This window comes from Ctenocephalides felis, unplaced genomic scaffold (assembly GCF_003426905.1).
Source record: "Ctenocephalides felis isolate EL2017-DRISC unplaced genomic scaffold, ASM342690v1 CF-g0.4_SCAFFOLD_01886, whole genome shotgun sequence".
Lineage (NCBI taxonomy): Eukaryota > Metazoa > Arthropoda > Insecta > Siphonaptera > Pulicidae > Ctenocephalides > Ctenocephalides felis.
Window position 1 is genome coordinate 82531796 of NW_020538040.1, and position 25893 is coordinate 82557688.

Genomic DNA, 25893 nt, shown 5'->3' on the forward strand with positions numbered 1-25893 from the left:
AAATGCAACGAAAATGCGTGACGCCTGAACTGTACGTCATTCGCACTCGATGAAATCATTTCAATACGGGTCGATTGTGATTAGTCGTCGTGTATGTGATTAGAGATCTGTCGTTGTATACGCACCGGTATCAACGTTGTATGCGCACCAATATCAACAAGGTAATCAAAAATTTAATAAAAAATGCCTGAATCAGAAGAATATTTTACCTTGTTCCTTAGATTATATATTATTTCTATATTATTCGTAATTTCTATAAATATTTGAAGTTATTAAAATGAAGAATATTTTTTAGGCAAAACAGATATTACAGCTGTTCAAAGAATGAGATTATATCGCCAGTAAAAAAGTAAAAAAATACAAGCAGTCAATGAATGTATGTTAATTTTAATTACATGAAGTTCTTCAAACACAATTACATGATGAATGAAGTTGCAAAAACAATATTTGTTTAGGCGTTGTTTAACATAATCCAGTGTGTGAACAAATATTATAGAATTTATTTATCAGAAATTACTTCATTTTTCTAATGAAGGTTCATTTCTAAATGCTAATTACAATGACAAACCGATCATGTCATATTTGAAGTAAGACTTTAATTACATTATTGTTTTTAAATATCATACATAATTTTAATGCTATTATAAATATATAATTTATGATTTATCAATATATAAATGTGTATAATGGTTGACACTAATAAATATGTGCATCACGAGTGTTACCATATTACTAATAAACATTATTCAAAATTGTTGTATGTTGTATTTATTTTTACTTAAATGCCATCTTGTGGAGTAGCAATAAATTTTACTTCAATCGCGTGTGAACATTACGCGCACTCTTTTTACATTTTCTCACTGTTTAATAGTCTTCATAAGGTATTTTGAAATATTCAAGCCAAACACCTGACATCACTTCATTATTATATCTCTGATTTAGAAGTCTTCAACAAAACGTATGTATTGCGAAGATCTGAATTTTTGTAATACAAGTCGTTCGGAATCCAATAATGCGAAATACAATTCGTCCGGAAAGCGACTAGTCCGGAAAGCGACTAGTCCGGAAAGCTATTAGTCCGGAAAGCTATTAATCCGGAAAGCTATTAGTCCGGAAAGCGATTGGTCCGGAAACCAATAATGCAAAATACCATTCGTCCGGAAAGCGACTAGTTCGGAAAGCTATTAGTCCGGAAAGCTATTAGTCCGGAAAGCGATTAGTCCGGAAAGCGATTAGTCCGAAAAGCGATTAGTCCGGAAAGCAATAAGTCCGGAAAGCGATTAGTCCGGAAAGCGATTAGTCCGAAAAGCGATTAGTCCGTAAAGCTATTAGTCCAAAAAGCGATTCGTCCGGAAGCGACTAGTCCGGGAAGCGATTAGTCCGGCAAGCGATTAGTCCGGGAAGCGATTAGTCCGGGAAGCGATTAGTCCGGGAAGCGATTAGTCCGGAAAGCGATTAGTCCGGAAAGCGATTAGTCCGGAAAGCGATTAGTCCGGAAAGCGATTAGTCCAGAAAGCGATTAGTAAGGAAAGCGATTAGTCCGATTAGTCCGTAAAGCGATTAGTCCGGGAAGCGATTAGTCCGGAAGCGATTAGTCCGCGATTCGTCCGGAAAGCGATTAGTCCGGGAAGCGATAGTCCGCAGCGATTAGTCCGGAAGCGAGTCCGAATTAGTCCGGAAGCGATTAGTCCGGAAAGCGATTAGTCCGGGAAGCGATTAGTCCGGAAAGCAATTAGTCCGGAAAGCGATTAGTCCAGAAAGCGATTAGTAAGGAAAGCGATTAGTCCGTAAAGCGATTAGTCCGTAAAGCGATTAGTCCGGAAATCTATTAGTCCGGGAAGCTATTATCCCGAAAAGCTATTAGTCCGGGAAGCTATTATTCCGGAAAGCTATTATTCCGGAAAGCTATTAGTCCGGAGAGCGATTAGTCCGGAAAGCTATTAGTCCGGAAAGCGATTAGTCCGGAAAGCAAGTTGCATAAAACGAATTGTGCGCAAAGCGTCACGTCCTGAAAAGTAGTCACTCATATAAAGTGTCCTCCTGGAAATGATTCGTTTTGAAAAGGAGTCGCCCAAAATAGTATTGCCCTGAAAACGAGTCGTCCGGAAAGCGAGTTGTTCTGAAAACGAGTCATTCGGAAAACGAGTAGGCCGGAAAACGGGTCGTCCGAAAAACAAGTCGATTACATATCAAACAATATGTTTTTCGAGTTTTACAGAATAGTAACCCAGCAAAAAACGATTTTTCTAATCGAGCAATCAAATATTATGCTTGTTATTAAACATATCAATTATTAAATATCAAATCACGTAATATAGAGCAGGATTTTATATTATGCTCATTATGCTTGTGCTCATTGTTATAAGCAAAATATAAATAATCATAAAGACACATTCCTTATAGATTGATATTTATTTTACAAAACTTATAATTATAAAACATATTTAAATATTTGTAACAAATAGTATCAGTTATGTTTCTTATTTATATTTATCTTTGGACGTGTGAATAAGCCAACAATTTTTTTTAAAAACCAGCCTATAATTATAAAAAATAAAATAGTTATTGCTAATAATCCGGCAACGACATCTAATAATGCTTGTTGATACACCGGCATATCAACAGCGGGGCTCCTTAAAAATGGAGCTCCTTTATGGCGAAGGACATATTCTATACTAGACACAGCCTTTTCTATCGGAGTTTGAGTATCATTGCGGAATATATTGGATAGATATCGAGCTCTTTGTAAATACCTAAAATTATATAGGTATGTAAAAAAATGCTTCAGACAACACATGCTTTGTTACGTGTCATTTTCAATTTTTAAAAAACGTACCTTGGGTTATTAAGGGCCTCCTGTAATGTTTCTGTCAATGTGTCTTCACTGATATTGTTTAGATCTAGTTTGATACCATAGCCTGATTCAACAGCTCTTGCCATATTCATATGTTGGTCCCCAAATACTGGAATACCCACCAATGGAACTCCGAAGTATAAAGCTTCGATAGAACTTAATAGACCACCATGGGTGATGAATAATTTAACATTTGGATGGGCTAGAAGTAAGTGAAATTAATTAAAACTAATGATATATAGTAAATCATTTATTTATTGATGGATATTATTCGAACTCTGATAATCTAATCACGCTAAAATGTTCAGAAATCTCTAAAAGGTAAAGATATGTACAAAATTTCGATTTTTGGATCATTACTATAACTTACACTACGGTAAGTTAAAAATACAGAAATATAAACGACTGCAACCAAGTCATTCCAAGACAAAGTGGATTCAAAATCAAGTCATTCCCATATTCGAACCGAGTCATTTCAAAACTGAATAAATTTGAAATCGAGTAGTCCTTCGAGTCATTTCCATAGTGCAACCAAATCACTCCCCAGTAAACACCGAGCGGCGGTAGCAATATCAAATCCACATAGATTCCACATGCATGTCACATCGCTGAAGGCAAGCTTGTGGATTTCAGGTTGCTATCGCCGCTCAAATCACACAGTGTTTACTGGATCCGAACAAAGTCGATTTTAAATCGATCGTCCCGAAATTGAATCATTTATTAAACGAGTATAAAAAAAATATCAAATGAAAAATTTTCTTTTAAATTCTGAATCACCTAATACCTAGTATAGATTGTTGCGGCATCCAAGATTGTATGATGACATTATCTGGCTTATTAGATAAATCTTTACTTTCCCATTTCCATAATACAGTTTGGTTAAGTTTAGCAAAAGTTTTAAGAATTGCATCTTGTTTATCTAAAAATACTTTAGAACTTTTTAAATTACTTCCCATACTGAAATACACCACTCCTTCTTTCGTATTGTCTAAAATTGCTTGTAAATCCTGAAAATTATAAAAAAATGTTTTGTTAAAGCGATTCGGTGTATACAGTATATAGAATATTTACCATTTTGTACCTCAGGTAATTTTGCATCTGTTTTGATATGTAAACCTCCGACATTTATCATGTTTGGAACGCTCGCCCGAGAATTGTGTACGACTACATTAGAATTTATCAAAACCAAGGAAACATTGGTCACTAAAGACGATATATGTGGCCTATTTTCAGGACGTTTGCCAAGAAGCTCATGGTAAATTTTCTCATACAATTTGTCATGCTCATGAATGTGAATCCTAAAAATATTTTGCATATATAGTAGTTCAATAGAATTGACCATAAACAAATCAGCTAGTTTTATACCATTCTTATAATAGTATTTTGCTAAAAATTAAAAATGATTATAAATATTATTGGTCGTCAGTAAAGAGAAATTTCAAAATGTGAGCAAATAATGCAGATATTCTTGATCACTTTTATTCGCAAATTCTATGGAAATAAGCTTTAAATTCATTTGTTTATTAGAAAATTACAAAGTAAACCATTGCATTGCTTAAAAACATTCTTACTGATCTTAAACTAACAAGATTTATAAGCAAAGCTATTCAACCGATCATTATACTCTACCTATAATACAGTTCGTCCAAGATTTTAAATGCGGTATTCAAAAATCTCTCTTTGTAACTTAATGGATTCGTAAACGGGAGTATAAAGTTCAAATCATAAGCAGGATTAAAAGGATTTCCGACCATTTTGTTCGTCAAAGTAGAAGAACCAGCAGGACTAGTAGCAATAGGTATTGCCTCCACGTGGTGCGCAATTCCAAGTAAGCATTCATTCAAGAATGCTTCCATAATGAAAATATCGAATTTTTTCCCACTTTTTAACAGTTGCTGAACCTTTGGATGATAAAATGTTCTATTGGCGCCATCAACGCCAATCTGAGTCATTTTGGGTAACCTTTCCCATATAGGTTGTTTGGAAGCGGTTAAGATATTGGTGTTCAAAATTTTTGCTGAAATTTAAATTAGTGGTATTAAAAGTATTATATTCATTTTGATTTTGTAACTTGACTTATTTATTTATTAATTTACCTAATAGAGATTCAGAAGCATCGTCCAGAAATATTTCGGAATAATTCTCATGTGGTTTGTTCAATTTGAAAGGGCTTATCATTGTTACCTTAAAATAGACACCTAATAAACAAAACAATGTATAAAGTAAATTGATAAAACTTGTAATTAGTGTTTATTTGAATTAGCATTATGTTTAAAGTAAAAATCTGAATCCTGTTTTGAAAAGAAATATTAATTTAGTAAAAATAATTAACAAATTTATAATAAATTAAACAATCAACAAGTGAAATATTATTTGTCTACTGAATATTATAAAAATTGAGTGGACTATGAATAATATGTGGTTTGTAAATTTTGTGGGTTCAATTTTAAATAATCTCAGTTATTGAGTTAAGGATCAAATTATGAGAAATACTATATAAAATCACTAATACACATTTTAAATATTAATGAATTTATTTCTTTGGTCAAAACTATTTTTTAGAATGTTACAGATTTCATAATTCAGTTAAAAAGCATGGCAAAATATCTATAATATGTAATTTTTGGTTTTACCCATCGTATTATGATACAAATTGAATTTCCTTTATACCATTCATATCGATTGATGCAATCTCCCCAAAACGTGAGAGGAAAAATGTATACAAATACACATATCCATATTTTTACAAAAATGTGAATTATAAAAAGATATTGAAACGTTCTTCCAATCACGTATATAATAAAAATAGACAATCTTTGTTAATATAAAATTTAAAAAACTTATTGAATTACCTGATGTCCCTTTTTTGCCAAAGCAAGTCCTAATGATTCAGCAAGAATATAATGTGATCTTGACATTGCATTATAGACCATAAGAATTTTAGCTCCTTCGACAAAAATTAATAGAACCGCTATTATGCATAATTTAAAAGTTATTTTCAACATTTTTTTTAAATTAATTCAGTACAAGTTTTCAAATGATAAAATTCGGCTGCATAGTTTTACTAAAATTGTACAAAAATTGTCGAACTAATTTCATTCGTAAATATAAATATAAGTTAATCTCATTAGATACGACTGTAAATTGATAAGAAAACACATGTAAAAAATAATGTCAGAGTTTGATAACATTTTTGAAACCACAAGTGAAATGTCGATTGATTCAATTGTTAACTAGTGGTGTATGGCATCGTGCCTCAAGGCAAACTGCTGGAATGTTGAATCTAATATAACTCGAGCAATATCATCCGAGGCACCAATTTATTTTTCCACTAGATATTTTATTAGATCCATAACCAGAAACTTTTGAAACTTTGAAGCATCAAATAATCATTACATTGCCGTTTAGCATTATCCAACACGATGCACATAATAGAATATTCTCTAAGCTCAATATCCACCATTGAGCACTCTGAACTTTTTAACTCATCAATTATCAATTTTTTCAATTTTAAACTTTACGTTGGGGAAGTTATTAAAATCGTTAAAAATATAATACAATTAGGTTTTAGCTGTGGCCTTATTCAAGGTTCTAAGTTCAATTTTCACCTCAAAGAGCTTGATATCAAGCAGTAGTTATATCCATTTTCACTTGAAAATATAGATCTAAAATAGGATTTCAAGTGAAATTTGTTTTTCTGGACTTTGCTGCAACAAATTAAAATGTATTATTACACTTAAAACTCAACATTAGAAAAAAATCAACATTATTAAAAATCTTCTATATTCTTTTTAAAAACAAGTTAATCACGACAGTTGCTCGTTATTAAATATAGTACACCTAGTTAGATCTGATATCTGTTCAATACAAAAATATATGTACATGTACATATCAAAATGTGAAACGATTTTGATAGTTCAAAAACATTTGATTCGTATTCTTACAGCACTTTATAAAAGATAAACCCAGAGTCAGATGCTCCAGAGTTAAGGAGAAAAGAGCGCAAAAACGTTTATGTGAGAGTTGAATATGAGATTTTGTATATATATATATATATATATATATATATATATATATATATATATATATATAGAATTTTGTGATATGAGTGGAACGAATATTAAATGTTAAATATGAACAATACAACACTTCGATTTTTAATACACACTTTATTTTATAATTAAGGACGTTTCGAGGCCATGGTATACCTCATCTTCAGCGTAATTTCAAAACTGTTTTGTGTCAAACTTCCAAAAACATATCATAAAGTGTCGTTGAATTATTATTTTTACAGTTTATTTCATTTAATAAATTTAACAAATTTGCTTGAGAAATGATTTGTTGTAAATATATTTTGGTTCAGCTTTTCTTCCAATTTTTATATATTCTTATAAAAACTCACCAATTCAATAAATCTAATTGCAGTCATATTTTTTATAAACTCATCAATTCAATAAAAACAATTTTCGAGGCTATCAGAAAATCATTATTTGAATTTGGCATTTATATTACGCATAGATCAACAGTAAACAAAATATTATACGTAAACAAGATTATAAATTCCATAATGTAATTCTGTCATTTCATGTACATTAGTTTCCATTTTCATTGAAAGTTCAATTATATTAAAAAGCTTTAAATAAATTTTCTTTCTTGAATATTAAGCCATGTATTTGAAGCGGTTATTTATATCTATGATTAAAATGTGTTTGGTAATTTCTATAAAACATATACCGATTTTCTAACTTGAATATTACATTACAATCGTGACATTATATCGTTGCTTTTATATTTTAGTTTCAGTTTCGATTCTGTAAATTAAATCATATGCACGTAATGCGGTCGTAAATAAATTATGAGGAGCTTTTGACGTTCGTTAAAAATGTATTTGCATTAATACAATGCGCACGGAGAAACACAAAATCTGCAACAATTTCTCAAAGTGCTGTAGTTCATAATTAAACAACATTTGCAATTCAAACACAGTTTCATAATTATTTAATGCGATTAGGTGTAATTTACATAAAGTTTGTATTATAAAATATGTAAATAAAAACTCGGAAAAATTGTTTTTTTTGTTAAAACAAACAAAATCATTGCCTTAGTCATGAAAAATTCTTCATTCATATTTTGGTTTAAGGTTATTTTTATACTGAGACCAGATCTTCAAAATCACTGAAATCTTTTGCGACCATTCAAATACTATATACATTCCGATTGGAATGAGGTTATTGGTAACTTATCAGATTAAAAATATTATAAATATTTGTATTCACATGTGTAAATATTTTAATATTTCTAATATTCGCAATCAGTCAATTTCATCGAAAACATTTTGCCTTTTTGAACTAAGTTACAAAAATTCTTTAAAATATTAACTGAACGTGCGCACATTAAAGCGCAGATTTTCATATTGGTTTATGGTAAAATTGTTATTATCATAATATACGCAAGTTAGTTTTTGGGTTAGGGTAAAATATAATATAATGAATTATGTCCAACACATACCCAGCTGTATAAAAATATATAAATATATAATTTATAAAATCAAATCTGAAGCAATAGTTTCTTTATACCGCTTAACATTTTTTTTAATTATTATTTTCCCAGTTCATTTCATAATAAATTGAAAAAATCTGCTTGGAAAATGTTTTGCTGTAACAAGATTTTAGTTTAACTTTTGTTTAATTTTTTCTGCTGTCCTATTTTTATATAAACTTTTCAATTCAATAAAAACAATTTTTTTAGCAGAGTTCCTACAAAAAGAGATAGCAAATTTCTATAGAACGCACTACGAAGTAGCCTGACTTGTACTTTAAATACGTGTTTTTTATAGCACGTTAAAATGATTTTCAAAATTGGGATGAATGATAAGAAGGTAAAAATTGAGGATTGCATCCATGTATTATTCAATCTAGCGTTTTTTAAAAAATAAGAAAATCGATCCAATACATTAAAAAATAAGCATTAGAGTTGGACAACCCTCAATAAAAATGTATTTTTTGTGTAACATTGATCTTTTTCATAATGTCAATAAATCTCTATCGAAATTCATTGAAAAGCGCTTACTGACAAAAATCGATAACAAAAATGATTTAATTATCATAATTAATTTTAATAGTTTGTACTAAGAGTGTGAAAGTTTAAAGTTATGTGTGCAAAAACGCATAAATAAAAAAAATATAAATTTATCAGAAATATAAAAGAGCTTTTGGGGCGGCCAACTCATATCACTTGGGTGCACTCAACATATGCGAAAGCCTGTCTGGGGATAATCTAACAGATTCCCAAATTTCCACAGCCATCGGATGCGATCGGATTTATAAAAATGATTTAATTACCATAATAATTTTTAAGATTTAGAGTTTGTGCTAAGAGTGTGAAAATTTAGGGTTATATGTGAATTTTATATACGCATCATAAAAAACTAAAAAAATATAAATTGACCAAAAAAAGAGGTCTTTGGCGCAGCCAACTCAGTTTCCCAAATTTTCACAGCGATCGGATGTGTGTTTTATAAAAATGATTCAATTACCATAATAATTCATAAGATAGAGTTTGTTGGAAGAGGGTCATGTGTGTTTTTTATATACGCATCAGGAAAAATTAAAAAAAACTAAAATTGGCCCAAAAAAATGGTCTGTGGGGCGGCCAACCCTTACCTCTAGGTTACACATAATATATAAAAAAGGTCGTCCGTGCGATGTATCGGATTAACTAATTTAAGCAAAATTAATTAAATCTGAAACAACATAAATTACAACTCAATAACTCTAAAAAATATTATGAAATTGATTATACATCAATTATTTATTCACGTTTCCTTTTACTATGTGATCCTACACAGTATTTTCTAAAAACACACAAAGCTTTTTTTGTAATAAAATACGCCACATACAACGCAATTGTGACTATTAGCAAAAGTGCTATCATCACATCAATGAGTAGAACTTTATACCATGGCAATTCCAGAGCAGGTGACCTCAAAAATCGAGCTCCTTTATGCCGAATTACGTACTCGACACTGCTCACCGCCTTCTCTAAGGACGACTGAGGATCATCGCGAAATATTCTCGATAAAGCTTTAGCCCGCAATTGATATCTGTAACAAAAAATCATAATTTTTGTATTTGTCTTCCGTAGATCAAGTTATTGATAATCAAACAGAAAAAACATGTTTGCTTATCATATTGGCAAACTTTATAAAAGTTTCTTTTACTCATTTATTACTCTACAAAAATTAGAATAATAATTGTATTCTGTGAATTGCTGTTGAATTGTAGCAGTTAATTTTGATGATAAAATATATGAGTAAGTTCTTTTAAGGCGATATCTCAAATTAAAAGCGAAGATTTATAAATTAATCGAATTTTCCAAACGTTTTGACATAAAATTTCATGTCATCATTAGTGGATATTAGACTTGGAATCTTACAAACATATGTGATAAAATCAATTAATTAAACTAGTTAAAAATTAATAATATAAATGCTGTAACTTTTTGTACCAAAAATTAACTTTTTTAAAAAAAGTAAAATTGAGAACTGAATTAGAATTTTTGGCACTTTTTGCTGCTTATCTTTGAAACAGCTAAACCTTTCTTGTCCAAAAACTGATCAGCACATCTCTGTATGAAGAGAAATCGAATGTTTTTTGAATCATTCTAATCTGTTGAACCGTATTCCCGAAATTGTTGACATAAATTTGTATCCAAACACACACACCTACATCAATTTTTTCTCAGGATGCCAAAATGTTCAGAAACCTTTGAATCGTTAAGATATATGAAAAATATATTTTTGATTTTTTTGCGATTACTATAACTTACCCTACGGAAAGTTAATAATAATAGAATTGAATTAATTTAAGTTTGTGTGTATGTGTGCGAATACAAATTTTCGTCGACGATTTCAATTACACCGATCAACCGATTCGAATAATTTAAAAATCGTTCGATTCGTAATGATAAGGAGACGCGCTCTGATTAGTTTTTGGCAAAGGCAAGTCTAGCCGTTCCAAAGATACTGATTAAATTTTTGGGAAGGCAGGTCCAGAGGTTATAGACACTCAATAAAAATAAGTTAAAAAAATGTCATTTGACGGTCAAAAATGTTTATTGGGCATATGTACATCAAATTATCAGATATTTTATAGAGAGTTTAATAATGTGTTCGCATTTTATGTAATTTTTTTTGAGTTCTGTACCAAGATTTTTAATTACTGTACGGGAAGTTCCAGCAATTTGCTTTAAGGCACGATGCCATGAAACCCACTAGTTTTATAAATAAATTTGTAGATTACTAACAAAAATTGCAAGAGCGTTTATTATATCAACTTTAAATACTTTGATTGATAGTGAATTTGTTTCATATATTCGTGTGTATATTACTGTAATGCTTTAAACAAACTAAATGAGTAACAAATTAATATTACAAAACAGTGTACTAGTTATGAATATAAACAAACTATGCCTGTTTTATTTTCAATTTTTCATCCGCCAAGAACATGGTTCATATTGAACAATAAGAAATTTGTACAATTAACAAAAATAGCATAATATTTTTATTAAAAAAATGTTTGTATATTTTATTACTAAAAATACAGTTTTTTTAACTTCCCGTAGGGTAAGTTATTGTAATGGGCCGAAAATCGGAATTGAAAATTTTTACATTTCTCGACGTTTTGAAGGTTTCTGAACGTTTTGGCATACCTCAGAAAAAATGGATGTGGTGTGTGTGGTGTGTGTTGGTGTGGTGTGTGTGTGTGGTATGTATGTATGGATACAAATTTCCAGTCACGTTTCAGGACGCACGGATCAACCGATTTGAATGGTTCAAAAAACATTCGATTCCTATTGATAGGGAAAAGAGCTGATTAGTTTTTGGCAAAGGCAGGTCCAGCCGTTTCGGAGATACGAAGCAAAGAGTGCAGAAATTTATTATATCAACTTTAAATACTTTGATTGATAGTGAATTTGTTTCATATATTCGTGTGTATATTACTGTAATGCTTTAAACAAACTAAATGAGTACCAAATTATATTTACAAAACAGTGTACTAGTTATGAATATAAACAAACTATGCCTGTTTTATTTTCATTTTTCATCCGCCAAGAACATGGTTCATATGAACAATAAGAAATTTGTACAATTAACAAAAATAGCATAATATTTTTATTAAAAAAATGTTTGTATATTTTATTACTAAAAATACAGTTTTTTTTCATTTTTTAATTGTGTTTTTGAATTGACAGACTGAAGATAAAGCATATAATAAATATTTTAAAGTATAAATGTATACAAAAATACTCACCTTGGCTCATATAATATTTTATTCAAAGCCTCAGTCAATGTGTTTTCTGTAATATCGTCTAATTTTAATCCGATTCCAAAGCCCAAATTTTCGGTTCTAGCCACGTTCATCATTTGATCACCGATAACAGGGATTCCTAAAACTGGAACTCCGAAATAAATAGATTCCAATGTACTCAGAAGACCACCATGAGTTATAAAAGCCTTGATATTTGGATGAGCTGTAAATAATTTAATAAGTATCCTAAATATAGTTGTTGGAATAGTTAAGTTTTTGGATATAGTAAATAGCCCAAAGCATATTTTTCAACAACAATATTTGAAAGTAGAGGGAAAAAGATGTATAACCAGACACCATCTTGATTTTTACGACGTAGCTAACAAGAAAAAATAGTCAATGTTAAAAAACCCATAATGAAAGTATTTTCTTTCGTTATTATTTGTTTTAACTGTGAGCACTATTGTTTAGTTTCTAGATCTGACTATTATATTTAAGTAAACGTTATTTAATTGTTATTTAAGATGTGGTGTTATTTTATATTAGATTCAACAGTTTTTTTATATAATCTCTATAAAAGCTTACATTTGGGTGGGATAAAAAAGACCAACTAAACCTTCGCTCTGACAAAATACCAAATCAAGGTTATTTACAGTGTTATCTCTGTAAAAAATGCACCCATAACATTTATATCTTGCATTCGTTGTATAATGTAGCTATTAATTTAGAAAATTCCTTTAAAATTAAAATAAAACATTCAACCTGTTTGCCCTTTGGGTAAAAAGGACGAGGTTACAAATACTTCAAAACAGTAAAAAAGCACATTTCTAGAATGAAGAATTAGCTAAGATTTATACTGAAGATAGTCAGATAGTTGTTTGTTTGATATGTGTTATTTGTTATGATATAATTGGTTTTGTTTTCACAATAAAATTGTTCAGTCAAACTGGATTTTTCTGCTCCGACCTACTTTATACATGCATGGTTACTTTTTTGTGACAAATCGATTCATTTATACACAATAATAGTACACTTAAAGTAAATTTTAAACTACAAATCTTATTATGCAAATGTTTACATTGATTACTACAATGTAAACACTCTGAAAATAAACGTTATATTTAATTTTCAGTACATAGCTTGTTCGTCTTGTTGGTCATTTTTCTAAATATTCTAACGATTCGGATAATTTTAATTAAAATTTTTACCCAATATTGCCTGTTGTGGCATCCACTTCTCGATGACCACATTGTCTGGTTTGTTTTGCAAGTTCGAATCTTCGAATTTCCATAGAATTTTCAATTTTAATTTTGAAAATGTTTTCAAGATTGCGTTTTTAGTTGTTTGTGATAGTTCAGAACTCTTCACGTTGCTACCTAAACTGAAATAAATTGCGCCGTCCACAGCTGCATCCAAAACTTCTTGCAAATGCTGATAATCACAAAACAACGGTGATTAGATACGAGTTTTGTACCAGTAAAAATGAAAACTAGTGGTACATGACATAGTAAACTATAGTGAATTTTTATTTAAATTTATAATTTATTGATAGCTAAATTAGTCAACAAACAAAAAACATTTCGTTTAATCAGTCAGAAGTTTACTATGCACCACATAAACTTTTGTTTAACCGAAGAATTTTATTTAAACCTAGACTTAATTTAAAAAGCTTATAAAAAATTATGGTCTGATTTTGAAAATTCAGATACGTTTCGAAAATATCTGAAGATATCAGTTGGGAATAGTACTTTTAAAAGATCAGCCGAGTCATTTCTACGTAGGTATTAATTGTCAATAACAATTGTCAATTTTATAAAAAGTTTGCATAGAGATATCTAAATAATGTTCTTGCTTTTAACAAATAGCAAAAAATGTTATAAGCTTACTAAAACATTTTTGATTATAAAAAAAAATCAATAAAGTTTATATTAATTGGATTTTTGCTCAATATCAATTGAATCGATAAATTCTATCAATCTCGTTGATTATTTTTTAATAAGAAAACTGTATTTTTATTCTTGAAATAAACTATCAGTTGAAAAATTAATTGTTACTGATTTCAAAATTGTTAAATCTAAAACCTATGGATAAATCGAATTATCTACACATATCGAAAAGTTCATTCAGGGGTTACATCACTGTAGATTTTTCGAAAAACCAAAAAAAAAATTTTTAGGCTTAAAATATACTTTAAACCTTTTAGAATATGAGGAAAAATATTTCATATCTAAAACTTTCTTTTTTTACTTGTAATTATGAGCTCTTTTCCAAGCGCGTCAGACTGCTCCAAACCGAACACCACTCAAGTACATTAACAAAAAGCATTATGAAGCAAAATTACAACATGTGTCATCTTGAATATACGAATATATGTTATTACTTAATATTTATATTGTGTAAATAAACTCTAGAAGCATTTTTAACCAATAGATGATCAGTGCATAATCAGCACATATAAGGGTTGACTATATTGAAGCTGATATTGCTGAGGATAATTTCAACGATGGTCTAAGTAATATTTTATAAATGATAATTGTTTTAGAGATTAATATTGGCATCTAAACATGTAATTTTTGTCTTAAAGTCGATTATAAACGGCTTAAGCATGCCAAACGGTCTTTGACGGATGCGCCAAAAATAGGACGCTCTAAAATAAAATCTTCTATATGTTAATTTGATCATGTACATTGGCGAAATTCAATGATATTGAATAAAGTGCTCGCCAAACAAACAGAAATCTATATTGTTTAAATCAGCTATAATGGGCATTTTAAAGTGTTATTTTAAATATATTATTGAAAATTTGAATAAAAAAAAATTAAAATTGTTGTAGTTATTTTACGTGCCGCGGAGCGCCTCCAATTTGATGCGGCTCGCCGAAATAGCTGTGGTACCGTCGTTTTTTAATTTGTTTTTTACAATTATATTTTATTTTGTTACTTTAAAGTACAATAAATAAATCTCTTCAATATCATCAATTTATTACTTTTCCTCCCACCCAAAAAAATGGCAAAAACATACTTTTTTTGGCTGCTACAATGGTGTAACCCCTTAAGACAAAATGTCTCTTACAATTGAAATTTATGATTATAATTTAGAAATTCTTGTTATACTTCAATTTTAGTGAAAATTATTATTGTGCATTTTTAAAAATATCATTTTTTTCTAAAAAAATATTAAATTTAATATAAATAAGTAATAATTGATCTTACATTTGGTAATGGGCTCTCTTTAATGTGAAGTCCTCCTACATTTACTATATTCGGCATCATAGCCTTCGGCTCACTAATTACATGATGATCGTTCACCAGCAGTAAAGAAAAATTGAATAACAAATCTTGTAAATGTGGAAACTCATCTTTTGGTCCTTTATACAATGGTTTGAAATAGCTCTCATATGCAGCATGTTGATCAGAAAGTCTCAACCTAAAAAATATTCATAATATATTGATTGACGAATTATTTACATATATATTGTTTCGGGATCGTTCGCATACCACAACGACGGCATAAACGCCATTGAAAATACTGTGTTTATCAACCTTTCATGAAATTTCATTGGCAGAGTGAAGGGAAGAAGCTGATTCATGTTATAGGCTGGATTATTTGGATTGCCCATTAAAAAATCTGTCCAAATAGAAGATCCGACGGTACACAAGTGAATTGGAATAGCTTCGAAATGATTTGCAAGTCCATAGAGGCATTCGTTTAAAAATATTTCTGTTATCACAGCATCGAACTTTTCACCAGAATGCACTAATTTTTGTACTTGCGGATCATGCAATGTTAGATTTGCAGCAAATAATCCATCTATCTGAATTTGCTTAATCAATTGGATAAATGATATATTTCGGTTTTGATACATGTTGCCAAAAATTGTTTCTAAAAAATATATATATATATATATATATATATATATATATATATATATATATATTATGTGTGTATACAATGTTATATTAGTTAATTTAATTTGAATATATTAATAATTAACTCACGTTTTGATGTTGCCATCACTTCATGCAACACTATCTCATAATAATTTGGATGTTTGCTTTTCATTTCAAATGGACTTATCATCGTGACCTGTGATTAATTCTCTTTGTCAAAAAATTTGGAAAAAAATATAATTTACGTTTCATTTCAAATAAAACTAGTATATATAAATTAGAATCTAAATAGAACATAATATATGAATGCAACTTATATACATAATAGAAGTTAGTCTAGTTAATTATGATTTTTCACAGAAAGTTGAAGCAATACTATATTTTACTTTCTACTAGATTGAAATATATCTGAAGGTACCTACTACCTAAATTATAACTTTTTGCAAGAATTGAGAAAAATAATTGCATTATAGAAGTACACCTACTTAAAACAATTATTGATAAAGTTTTTATTATATAACAACTCTCGAGGATATCCCTGCTAATAAATAGATCTTTATTTAAAAGATATAGGACATGTATTGATGCAGATGGAACACAATTTGAATATTTATTATAATAATAAGATGGTATTATTGCATGCGACTTTTTATACCAATAATCCTAGAATAAACTAAGTCTAAATTTTTAAATGTTTCATTAATTTTACTTGCTTGTGATGATTTTGAAAGTGGGGTCAGTATCAGCTTGGTTTACTCATGGTAAAAATAACCACAATCCTGGTTGTCAATTTCCAAAAAATTGTCAACCAAGGTTATAAACATATGTTCTATGACTATCCTTTCCATCTCTATTCCATTTTTTTTTTTTTTCAAAAAAAAATTATCAAATATTTCACCATTTTACAATCCCAAAGAAATGTGCCAACTTTGGATGAAACTTGGCAACACACTTTAGTACAATTTTTTAAAAGACAGCCTTTCAAAGTCGACGGATTTAAAAAAAAATATTTCATGGTTCAACAAGAAGTCTTAATTTTTAAAAAGCTGGGGCTATTTTGTCTTTTTGTTTTACTGTGGTCTTAAAAATGTTATTCACGGTAACGGTTCGAAAATTTAAATTATCAAAATTAATAAAAGTTAACCACAATAACCGGAAGATAGTCATAATTTTACCGAAGCCCAAAGTTGCACTTAAAAGCGCATAATTTCCAAACAAGGTGTAATTTGTTTTTCTAAATTATTTTAGGAGAGTTAAGATCCATACTATACTATATACCCCGTTTTGGCTTGACGTCAATGTCTGGGACACATTATAATATAAAAAATGAATCGCAAAATGTGTTGATAAGCGCATAACTCAACAACGCCTGGAACAATTTGGCCAATTATTTTTTTTAAATGTTTGTTGAAGTCCTAGGATAGTTCTTACGGCGAGAAAAAATCGAATAATTGCCGGAAAAACCTTAAAAACAGCCCTTTTCTTTTTCACATACAAACATTAGTATTTGCATATTTTTGCCATTAGATACGGAATATTTACTCAAGTCAATGGAGCGTTTTGGGTCTGAATTTTTTTACTGTGCTCCAATTGGTATAAAATTTTGAAATTAGATTTATCTTACTCCCAAGTTCAAAACTGAAAATAATTTAGACTCCTTTGCCATATCCCGGTGGGATGACATCCCTCTCAGTGGTGTAATTTTTTTTTTCAAAATAACGTCGGATATCGATAAAAGAACTAATTATAAAAAAAAATGTTTGTAACAAAAAAGCAAATACTCATCATTTTATTTAAAGCAAATGTACATTTAAGATCTATATGAGTGAATGTATATACATTCGGTATACTCTGCAATGCAAAAAAACATAATATTTTTTAACTAATTGGTAAATATCAGTATAGGTTATTAAAAAATATTGGAACTTTTGAATTGTAAACATAAGTACAGGATAACGTCTGTCGGGTCATCTAGTCTATATATGGGTATATATATATATATATATATATATATATATATGGGAAAAAATAATTTTTCAAAATGTTTTTCATTTTGTAGTTATTCATTATTTTTCCAAAAAAATGTCCTTTTCTAATAACTACAAAATTAAAAACATTTTGAAAAAAATAATTTTGAAAAGTGTGTGTGTGTGTGTGTTTGCGTGTGTAGAATACCTGATGTCCTTTATCGGCTAAACCAATTCCTAAAGCTTGTCCTAGTATATAATGAGACTTAGAAACTGAATTGAAAACCATTAGAATTTTAGCTCCATTGACTTGCAACATTGCAAGTAATAGGCAACCGAGGAGCAATATAATTTTCATTTTCACGAAAATAAGTTTTCTGATCTGAAAACCTAAAAATATAAATATAAAAATATAAGTTAAAGCAATAATTAAATACTGATTGATTTTTACTCACCAAATATTGTTTTATTCGTTATAAAACATCACTCTGTGTGTGCAATGTAAACACGTCGCGGACTATTAAAAAATCGACCAGTCACGCTGAATATCTCATCATATTATCTAATTCAATATTTCTATCAATGTCATTCACGAGTAGAATAAAAGAGGACGTGTAACCATATCATATTTAGTTAGATACGAGACAGCATGTTGAAGATTTGATATGAAATTTTTTTTGACGCCAATAGTGAAACAATAACTAGCTGTAAGTGGAATTCTGTCTTAAGGCAATTAAGGCATCGTGCCTTAAGGCAAATTGCTGGAACTTCCCGTACCAAAAATTATTATTTTTTAAAAAACGATTAACAGTTTTGAAAAAAATTTACTTCGAAAAATAAGATTTTTGACAAACAATTAGACAAGAAATTACTTTTTTTTGAAAAAAAATTTTTTTTTAATTTTTTTTTTAATTTTTTTTTTTTTTTTTTGAAAAAAATGTTTTCTTTATTTTGACATATTTTCAAAGATCTAAACTTTCTTCAAAGCAATCGTACTGCTTTAACTGCATAAAGACGAAATATCAAACCGCGTAAGCGCCGCGTCGACGTCTAACGCGTAAACATTTGTACGGAACCCATAGAAATGTAAAAAAAAAGATACTTATTGTTAAAATCTTTATAAAATATCTGATAATTTGATGTGCATATATGTCTAATGATCATTTTTGACCGCCAAATGGCATTTTTTTTTACTTTTTTCATTAGATTTCCGAAACCTCTAGACCTGCCTTTATGAAAATTTGATCGGTTCTTCACCTTGTCAATACAAGTGAAATGTTTTTTGAATTATTAAAATCGGACGCTCCGTTCTCTTAAAAACTGAGTTACCGTTTTCGGCACTTTTTGCCCCGCATCTTCGGAACGGCTAGACCTGACTTCGCCAAAAACTAATCAGCACGTCTCCTTATCAATGCGAATCAAATGTTTTTTGAATTATTCAAATCGGTTGATCGGTGTTCACGAAATCGTCGACGAAAATTTGTATCCGCACATACATACACACACGCACACACACACACACACACACACACACACACACACACAATAATAAATCACACAATAATTTGAACACAACGCTATGTTCAGGTATATCAGATATAGCCCGAAACCCGCTGACCAGCTCATGCGACGGTATGACTAGTAAAGTAGAACCAGTGGCTGAACTGTCACATATAATTCCGGAAAATGTCATTTTACAACGGAATGAGTCATTGAAGTGCCTTGAGAATCTGATAAATGAACTGCATATGATTGTCAAATCAAAGTCAAACATACATAAAAAGGTGAAAATAAAAACAGGCAACATAGCGGCCGTAATTAAAAGATTTATTGATTTAGACAACCAATTGTTAGAGGAAAAAGGCCGAACCACGGATGATACGGAAGTTATGATAAATGAAGTGCAATGTTGTGAGACAGCCCCTATAGAAAAAAGTGTACGGCAGGACACAAGCAAAGCCACAAGAAACCGAAACTCACAACATATAAGCAATAATCAGGTTAATGAGAAAAATGGTTTGCCAAGACGTCAGACGATCATAGAAATATGTAATGAAGAAAAAATCGAGGTAAATGACTGGCATAAAGTTCAGCCGAGAAAACAGAAAAAAAAGGAAGCAAGGGTACATCTGTCAGAACAGGACTCTAACCATAAAATGATAAAAAATCATAGAATTTTTCCAAAACCAAATGCCTTATTAATCCGGCCGACCGAAAAAGTTAATTATTCCGAAATATTACGTCGCATCAAACATGATGTCCCTGATGACAAGGTAAATACGACAGTAGAGAAAATAAACAAAACCAGAAATGGAGACTTGTTGATAACTATTTCTAAGAAAAGTGAGGACAAAGGCCAAGGACTGCAACAGATTATCGCAGGTGTGTTAAAGGATGAGGCCGAAGTTATTTATAAGGGGCACCAAGAAACTATAGAAATAAGGGATATTGATGATGAAACCTCAAAAATTGATATCCAGATAGCACTACAAAAAGCAACCGGGGGAGCCTGCAACACACCAGCAGAAGAAATTAGGCTTCGTAAGGCATATAGAGGTACCCAGATTGCTACTGTAGCTCTTCCAGCGGCAGTTGTACACGATCTGCTCAAAGCAAGTAGCAAAATACGAATTGGATGGGTCAACTGTCAAATTAAAATCATCAAGAAACCAATTCGATGTTTTAAATGCTGGCTATTCGGACATTATGGATCACAGTGCAAGAGCGAAGTGAATCGGACCAATCTATGCTTTAGATGTGGACAAGAAGGTCACAAAATAGCCAACTGTATAAATGCAGCAAAATGTGCACTATGCGCTGAAAATGGAAACTCTGAAAATGTAGCACATCATGCCGGCACTCACAGATGTCCTCTATATAGGGAGGCCATAGAGAAAATAATGAACGCAAAAGCATGAAGATAATACAGCTAAACATGAATCATTGTGAGGCTGCACACGACTTGCTTATGCAGACGGTAAGAGATATGAAAATTGATGTTGCCCTCTTATCAGAACCTTACAAACATCTAACTGATTGGCCATGGGAAACGGACAGTACCACCAAAGCCGTTATTTGGTCCTGTGGCAAGTTTTGTTTCCAAAATGTTGTTAACAATAGCAACGCTGGATTTGTCGCAGCATCATTAGATGGCATACATTTATACAGCTGTTACGCTCCACCTAGTCTTTCTTTGCCAGATTTTGTCGATTTTTTAGATCGTCTTGTGGAGGATGCAAAACGACACCACCCCGTAGCGATAGCCGGTGACTTTAACGCATGGGCGGTAGACTGGGGAAGTAGGAAGACTAATGCAAGAGGTAAAGCACTTTTGGAGGCCTTCAATGCACTTGACGTGGTTTTACTTAATAGTGGTGATAAACCAACCTTTGAAAAGGGCAGTGCAAGCTCAATAATAGACCTTACTTTTGTTAGCAATAGCCTCGTCAGAGGAATTTGCAATTGGGAGGTATTAGATATCTACACTGCTAGTGACCACAATGCAATCATCTGGGAAATATCAACAGATAGAAACATTAGAAGACATGCGAAAATATCTAAAGCCATTGGGTGGAAAATAAAATCTTTTGATGAAAGCGCCATGAGAGTTGCCTTAAATTGCAAACCTATAATTTCAGAACACGCAGATGAGCATACTAGAGAGCTGATGGAGAGAATAACCGAAGCCTGTGATATCAGTATGACTCGTAAACATGGCATAAATCAAAGACAATCTGTGCACTGGTGGACTGAAGAAATCAGCTCTCTTCGTAAAGAGTGCCTAAAGAAAAGAAGGATCTCTCAGCGTGGATATAGTCTCAGTAATTCTGCACAACTGGTAGTGGAATATAAACAAGCACGTAGACAACTAAATAAAGCTATCAAAGATAGTAAAGTTAGGTGCTGGAAAGAACTTTTGGATGAAGTCGAGGAAAATCCATGGGGAAGACCTTATAAGACTGTAATGTCTCGCCTCAAAAGCCAGCCAATACCTTCACCAACTTGCCCACGACTATTGAATAAAATAGTAACTACTTTGTTTCCACGACAACCTAATTTGAACTACCAGGTAACACATGTAGAACAGAATAATATTCCACTTATAACACTGCAAGAACTGATGGAAGCTTGTCATCGCGTTGGTAATAGCAAGGCACCGGGATTAGATGGAATTCCTAATATTGCCTTGAAAACATCAATTATGACATCTCCGACAATGTTTCTTAATGCATATAATACATGCCTGAAAGAAGGGGTTTTTCCACGAAAATGGAAACAGCAAAGACTAGTGCTTATTCCCAAAGGAAAAAAACCACCAGATGAACCATCATCCTATCGTCCAATATGCATGCTGGATACAGCGGGTAAAATTTTTGAAAGAATAATTCACCAAAGAATAGATGCAGTAGTTGATCCAATCCTAGCAGACAATCAGTATGGTTTTCGCAAAGGGCGATCAACTATCGATGCTATAAACTTGGTAGTTAATACCGCCAAGGAGGCAATTGCTGGAACCAGATGGAAGGGGGGTTCCAAAAAGTACTGCCTTGTAGCTACATTGGATATAAAAAATGCTTTTAATTCTGCAAACTGGGATTGCATTATGAATGCACTCCGTGACAAGAACGTGCCAGCATACCTATGCAATATAGTCGCAAGCTACTTTACAGACAGAATTCTAATGTACCATTCACGCGATGGTACAGAAGAATATAATATAACAGGAGGTGTGCCGCAGGGCTCTGTTCTAGGCCCTTTGCTGTGGAATATTATGTATGATGGCCTTTTGAGACTAGAGTTTCCAGAATGTGTGAAACTAGTAGCATATGCAGACGATGTTGCCATAGTGGTTGTCTCCAAACAAATTGATGACATCGTAAGCCTATTCGATATTACATTCAGAAAAATTAATCGGTGGATGGGAACAATGAATCTCCAATTAGCACAACAAAAAAGTGAAGCTGTTCTTATCACTAGTAGGAAAAGAATTGAGACCATCAAGCTAAAGATAGGAAATCTTGAGATCACGTCAAAACCTCACATCTGTTACCTTGGCGTAATGCTTGATGCTCGTTTGAATTTCAATCAACAGGTGGAACACGTTAGTGCTAAGGCGTCAATAGTTAGGACGAAACTTGCTCGACTGATGCCTAATATTGGAGGTCCTAAACAAACCAGAAGGATATTACTATCGTCAGTTATTACTTCAGTGCTGACATATGGTATCTCCATATGGGGTGATGCTCTTAAATCTCAAAAATCGAGGAGAATGGCAGGGCCCTTATACCGTCTCAGTGCTATAAGAATTGCTTGCGCATTTCGCACAATATCGGCGGAAGCAGTGTGCGTCATTTCAGGAACTGTGCCTCTCTTAGTCTTAGCAGAGGAAAGACGGACAATTTACCATAGAAGACATCAACAACTGTGTCCTGAAAAGTTAAGATTAGAAGAACGGCAGAACAGCATTGACCGATGGCAGCGACTGTGGGATGTCGCTGTAAAGGGCAGATGGACGCATCGTCTCATTCCTAACATCAAAGTCTGGCTAAGTCGCAAGCACGGCGAAGTAAACTATTATACTACGCAAATGCTATCGGGGCATGGCTGTTTTCGAGCCTACCTACACCGATTCAAGCACGATAGCTCGCCGGATTGCCCATATTGTTTGGGCGAAATCGAAGATGCTGAGCACGTGTTCTTCGTGTGCCCGCGATTTGGTGCTCTACGGGATGATGTGGAGGAGACATTGAGACGCACAATTACCCCAGGTAATGTTGTTGAAGTGATGCTGACAAGTGAAGCTGCTTGGAACGCCATAGACAGATTTGCGAGAGACGTTTTAATGGACCTGCGTTCTATAGAGAGAGAAAGGACGAATGGGACTTCGCCCATTTAAAAGATAAGTAAAATGTTTATGAATTATAACATTGTTTATAACAAGTTAAGAATTGTAACATTCTAGATCCTCCCCCCACGAAGTAATGCCTAGCGGCGGTTTCCGTGGGGACCAGAGGCAGGGGCAAAGCGGAGGTTTTAGTCGGTATTATACCAGGGCGGTATCGAGTCCGACATACCCAGACAGAAGACCGGTCTGGGATGCATAAAAGCATTTCCTTCGCTATACAAAAAAAAAAAAAAAAAAACACACACACACACACACACATACATCCATTTTTTCTAAGGTATGCCAAAATATTCAGAAACCTTTGAAACGTCGAGAAATGCAAAAATTTTCATTTTCGATTTTTTTGCGATTACTATAACTTGCCCTACGGGAAGTTAAAAAGAACTTCGTGGATATTGAATTCGATCAATTATATTTTTGGGATTGCATAATTCATATTCATTTTATTTCATATTCAGTGTATTTCATATAATAAATTCATGGCAATATTATATAATTTAAAAATAAGTGTAGAATGTCTTGTTGCAATTTCTTATCTTATATAGGGGAGACTGTGTACGGTTGTGTTACTTTTTTTTTTGATCAGCCATAATTTTGCTAATTTAACAGTTAGCAATTTGAATATTTCTCTACGTGGAAATACTGAAATACTGTCCCTAAATGCAATGTATTAGTCATTAAATCAAATCAAAAAACAAAAAGCCGTTTGGCAGAACCGTTCACACCCAGGTTAAAAACAATAGGTATAAACACCAAAATAGTTTATAACAACTTTTATTGTCGTTAATAACAATAATAAGTTATAATATGTAATACAACACAACACATATTTAAACAAACCTTATGAATAAAATATAACAATATATTCTTTTGACTCTTCAAACGCAATGATATCTACAGGTCATGTTAATGTAATGTATTGACTGAGAGCAATATTTTGAGCTTATTCGAACAATTTATTCATCATATTTCATTTCAGATCATGTTAATGTAATGCATTGACTGAAAGCAATAATGTGAGCTCGTTCGAACAATTATTCTTCATATTACTTCTTTTGGACCCTATCTCATAATCAGTATATTTTAGCTGTTATAACGATTGTCACTACCGTAACGCGGTGCAACCGCACCCAGTTTCCCCTATATATTAAAAATAAAAAAAAACTAAGATTATCACAAACACAAATAGATTTTCCAATCAATATAAACTATGTGATCATAAAAATTCACACAATTTTCTGATGTCACCAGAAAAGACCAGTAATCGATGTCAGGCAGACAGGCATCTAGATGATAATTTTAAAATTTCTTAATAATCCTGTATTAAATGCTGATATATTGATCATATATCACGCAATATTTATCACATTTGATATATAATAAGCTTTTTTGTTCGTTCTATTGACAGACCATTAACAAATTCAATATCAACTTGAAACTTGTTGAAAAAAATCATTGTGTCTATGGAACTCTATACATAATCTTTACAGGAAATCGTTTTATCACCAAAAAATCTAAGTCATCTTTTTCAACTAAAGTATTGCATGCTCAAATCCTGCACTTCGTACGACCTGATACCAAACAGAAGTGATATCAATTTTCTCTCCAAAATATGGATCAAAAAATCTTTCCTAGTATAAAAGGCATTTTCAGGCATTTTTACAAGAAAATAGTTAGGATAAAAAATTCAAAGATATGTTACAATATATCACAACTAGTGAAGTAGTAAATACAACCATCATGTTGCCTTCCAGTTGCCATCTGTTCAATAAAAACAAATAAAATAATTTTTATACTTCATGTATAAATACAATTTATCTATCTGTACGTAGGTAGGTGGTATATATATATATATATATATATATATATATATATATATATATATATATACATATAATATATATAACTCTTTTTTCGAAAAAATATCTTCCTTTAATTTTTATTCATCTCACCGAGAACAGGAATTTGT

At 31.5% G+C, this 25893-nt stretch overlaps 2 protein-coding genes across 2 annotated transcripts; one reads left to right on the forward strand and one right to left on the reverse strand.

Annotated features, from left to right (window-relative positions):
- Window positions 1-2467: 2467 nt before the first annotated feature.
- LOC113375449 lies at window positions 2468-18566 on the reverse strand. The gene is made up of 14 exons (XM_026615388.1): window positions 18475-18566; window positions 18228-18409; window positions 16161-16248; window positions 15660-16044; window positions 15375-15588; window positions 13371-13593; window positions 12166-12385; window positions 9685-9956; window positions 4951-5052; window positions 4484-4871; window positions 3936-4152; window positions 3639-3861; window positions 2837-3056; window positions 2468-2753 (listed from the first exon to the last, which is right to left on the reverse strand). The coding sequence occupies exons 2-14, from the start codon at window positions 18375-18377 to the stop codon at window positions 2468-2470; spliced, it is 2988 nt and encodes a 995-aa protein (XP_026471173.1). The 5' UTR covers window positions 18378-18409; window positions 18475-18566.
- Window positions 18567-20954: 2388 nt separating this feature from the next.
- On the forward strand, window positions 20955-25515 carry LOC113375450. Its single transcript, XM_026615389.1, has 3 exons — window positions 20955-21589; window positions 21749-22161; window positions 25415-25515. The coding sequence occupies exons 1-3, from the start codon at window positions 20955-20957 to the stop codon at window positions 25513-25515; spliced, it is 1149 nt and encodes a 382-aa protein (XP_026471174.1).
- The last annotated feature ends 378 nt before the right edge of the window (window positions 25516-25893 follow it).

Excerpts from the sequence above, each read along its gene's own strand:
- LOC113375449 (XM_026615388.1), bottom strand. The coding sequence starts at position 18,377 with ATGAAAATTATATTGCTCCTCGGTTGCCTATTACTTGCAATGTTGCAA. Across the intron at positions 16,045-16,160 it reads AGTGATGGCAACATCAAAAC|AAACAATTTTTGGCAACATG; the intron begins GTGAGTTAATTA and ends TATATTTTTTAG. Across the intron at positions 4,872-4,950 it reads TGCTTCTGAATCTCTATTAG|CAAAAATTTTGAACACCAAT; the intron begins GTAAATTAATAA and ends TTTAAATTTCAG.
- LOC113375450 (XM_026615389.1), top strand. The coding sequence starts at position 20,955 with ATGAATCATTGTGAGGCTGCACACGACTTGCTTATGCAGACGGTAAGA. Across the intron at positions 21,590-21,748 it reads AAAATATCTAAAGCCATTGG|ACAATCTGTGCACTGGTGGA; the intron begins GTGGAAAATAAA and ends CATAAATCAAAG. Across the intron at positions 22,162-25,414 it reads GGAAGCTTGTCATCGCGTTG|GAAATCGTTTTATCACCAAA; the intron begins GTAATAGCAAGG and ends TAATCTTTACAG.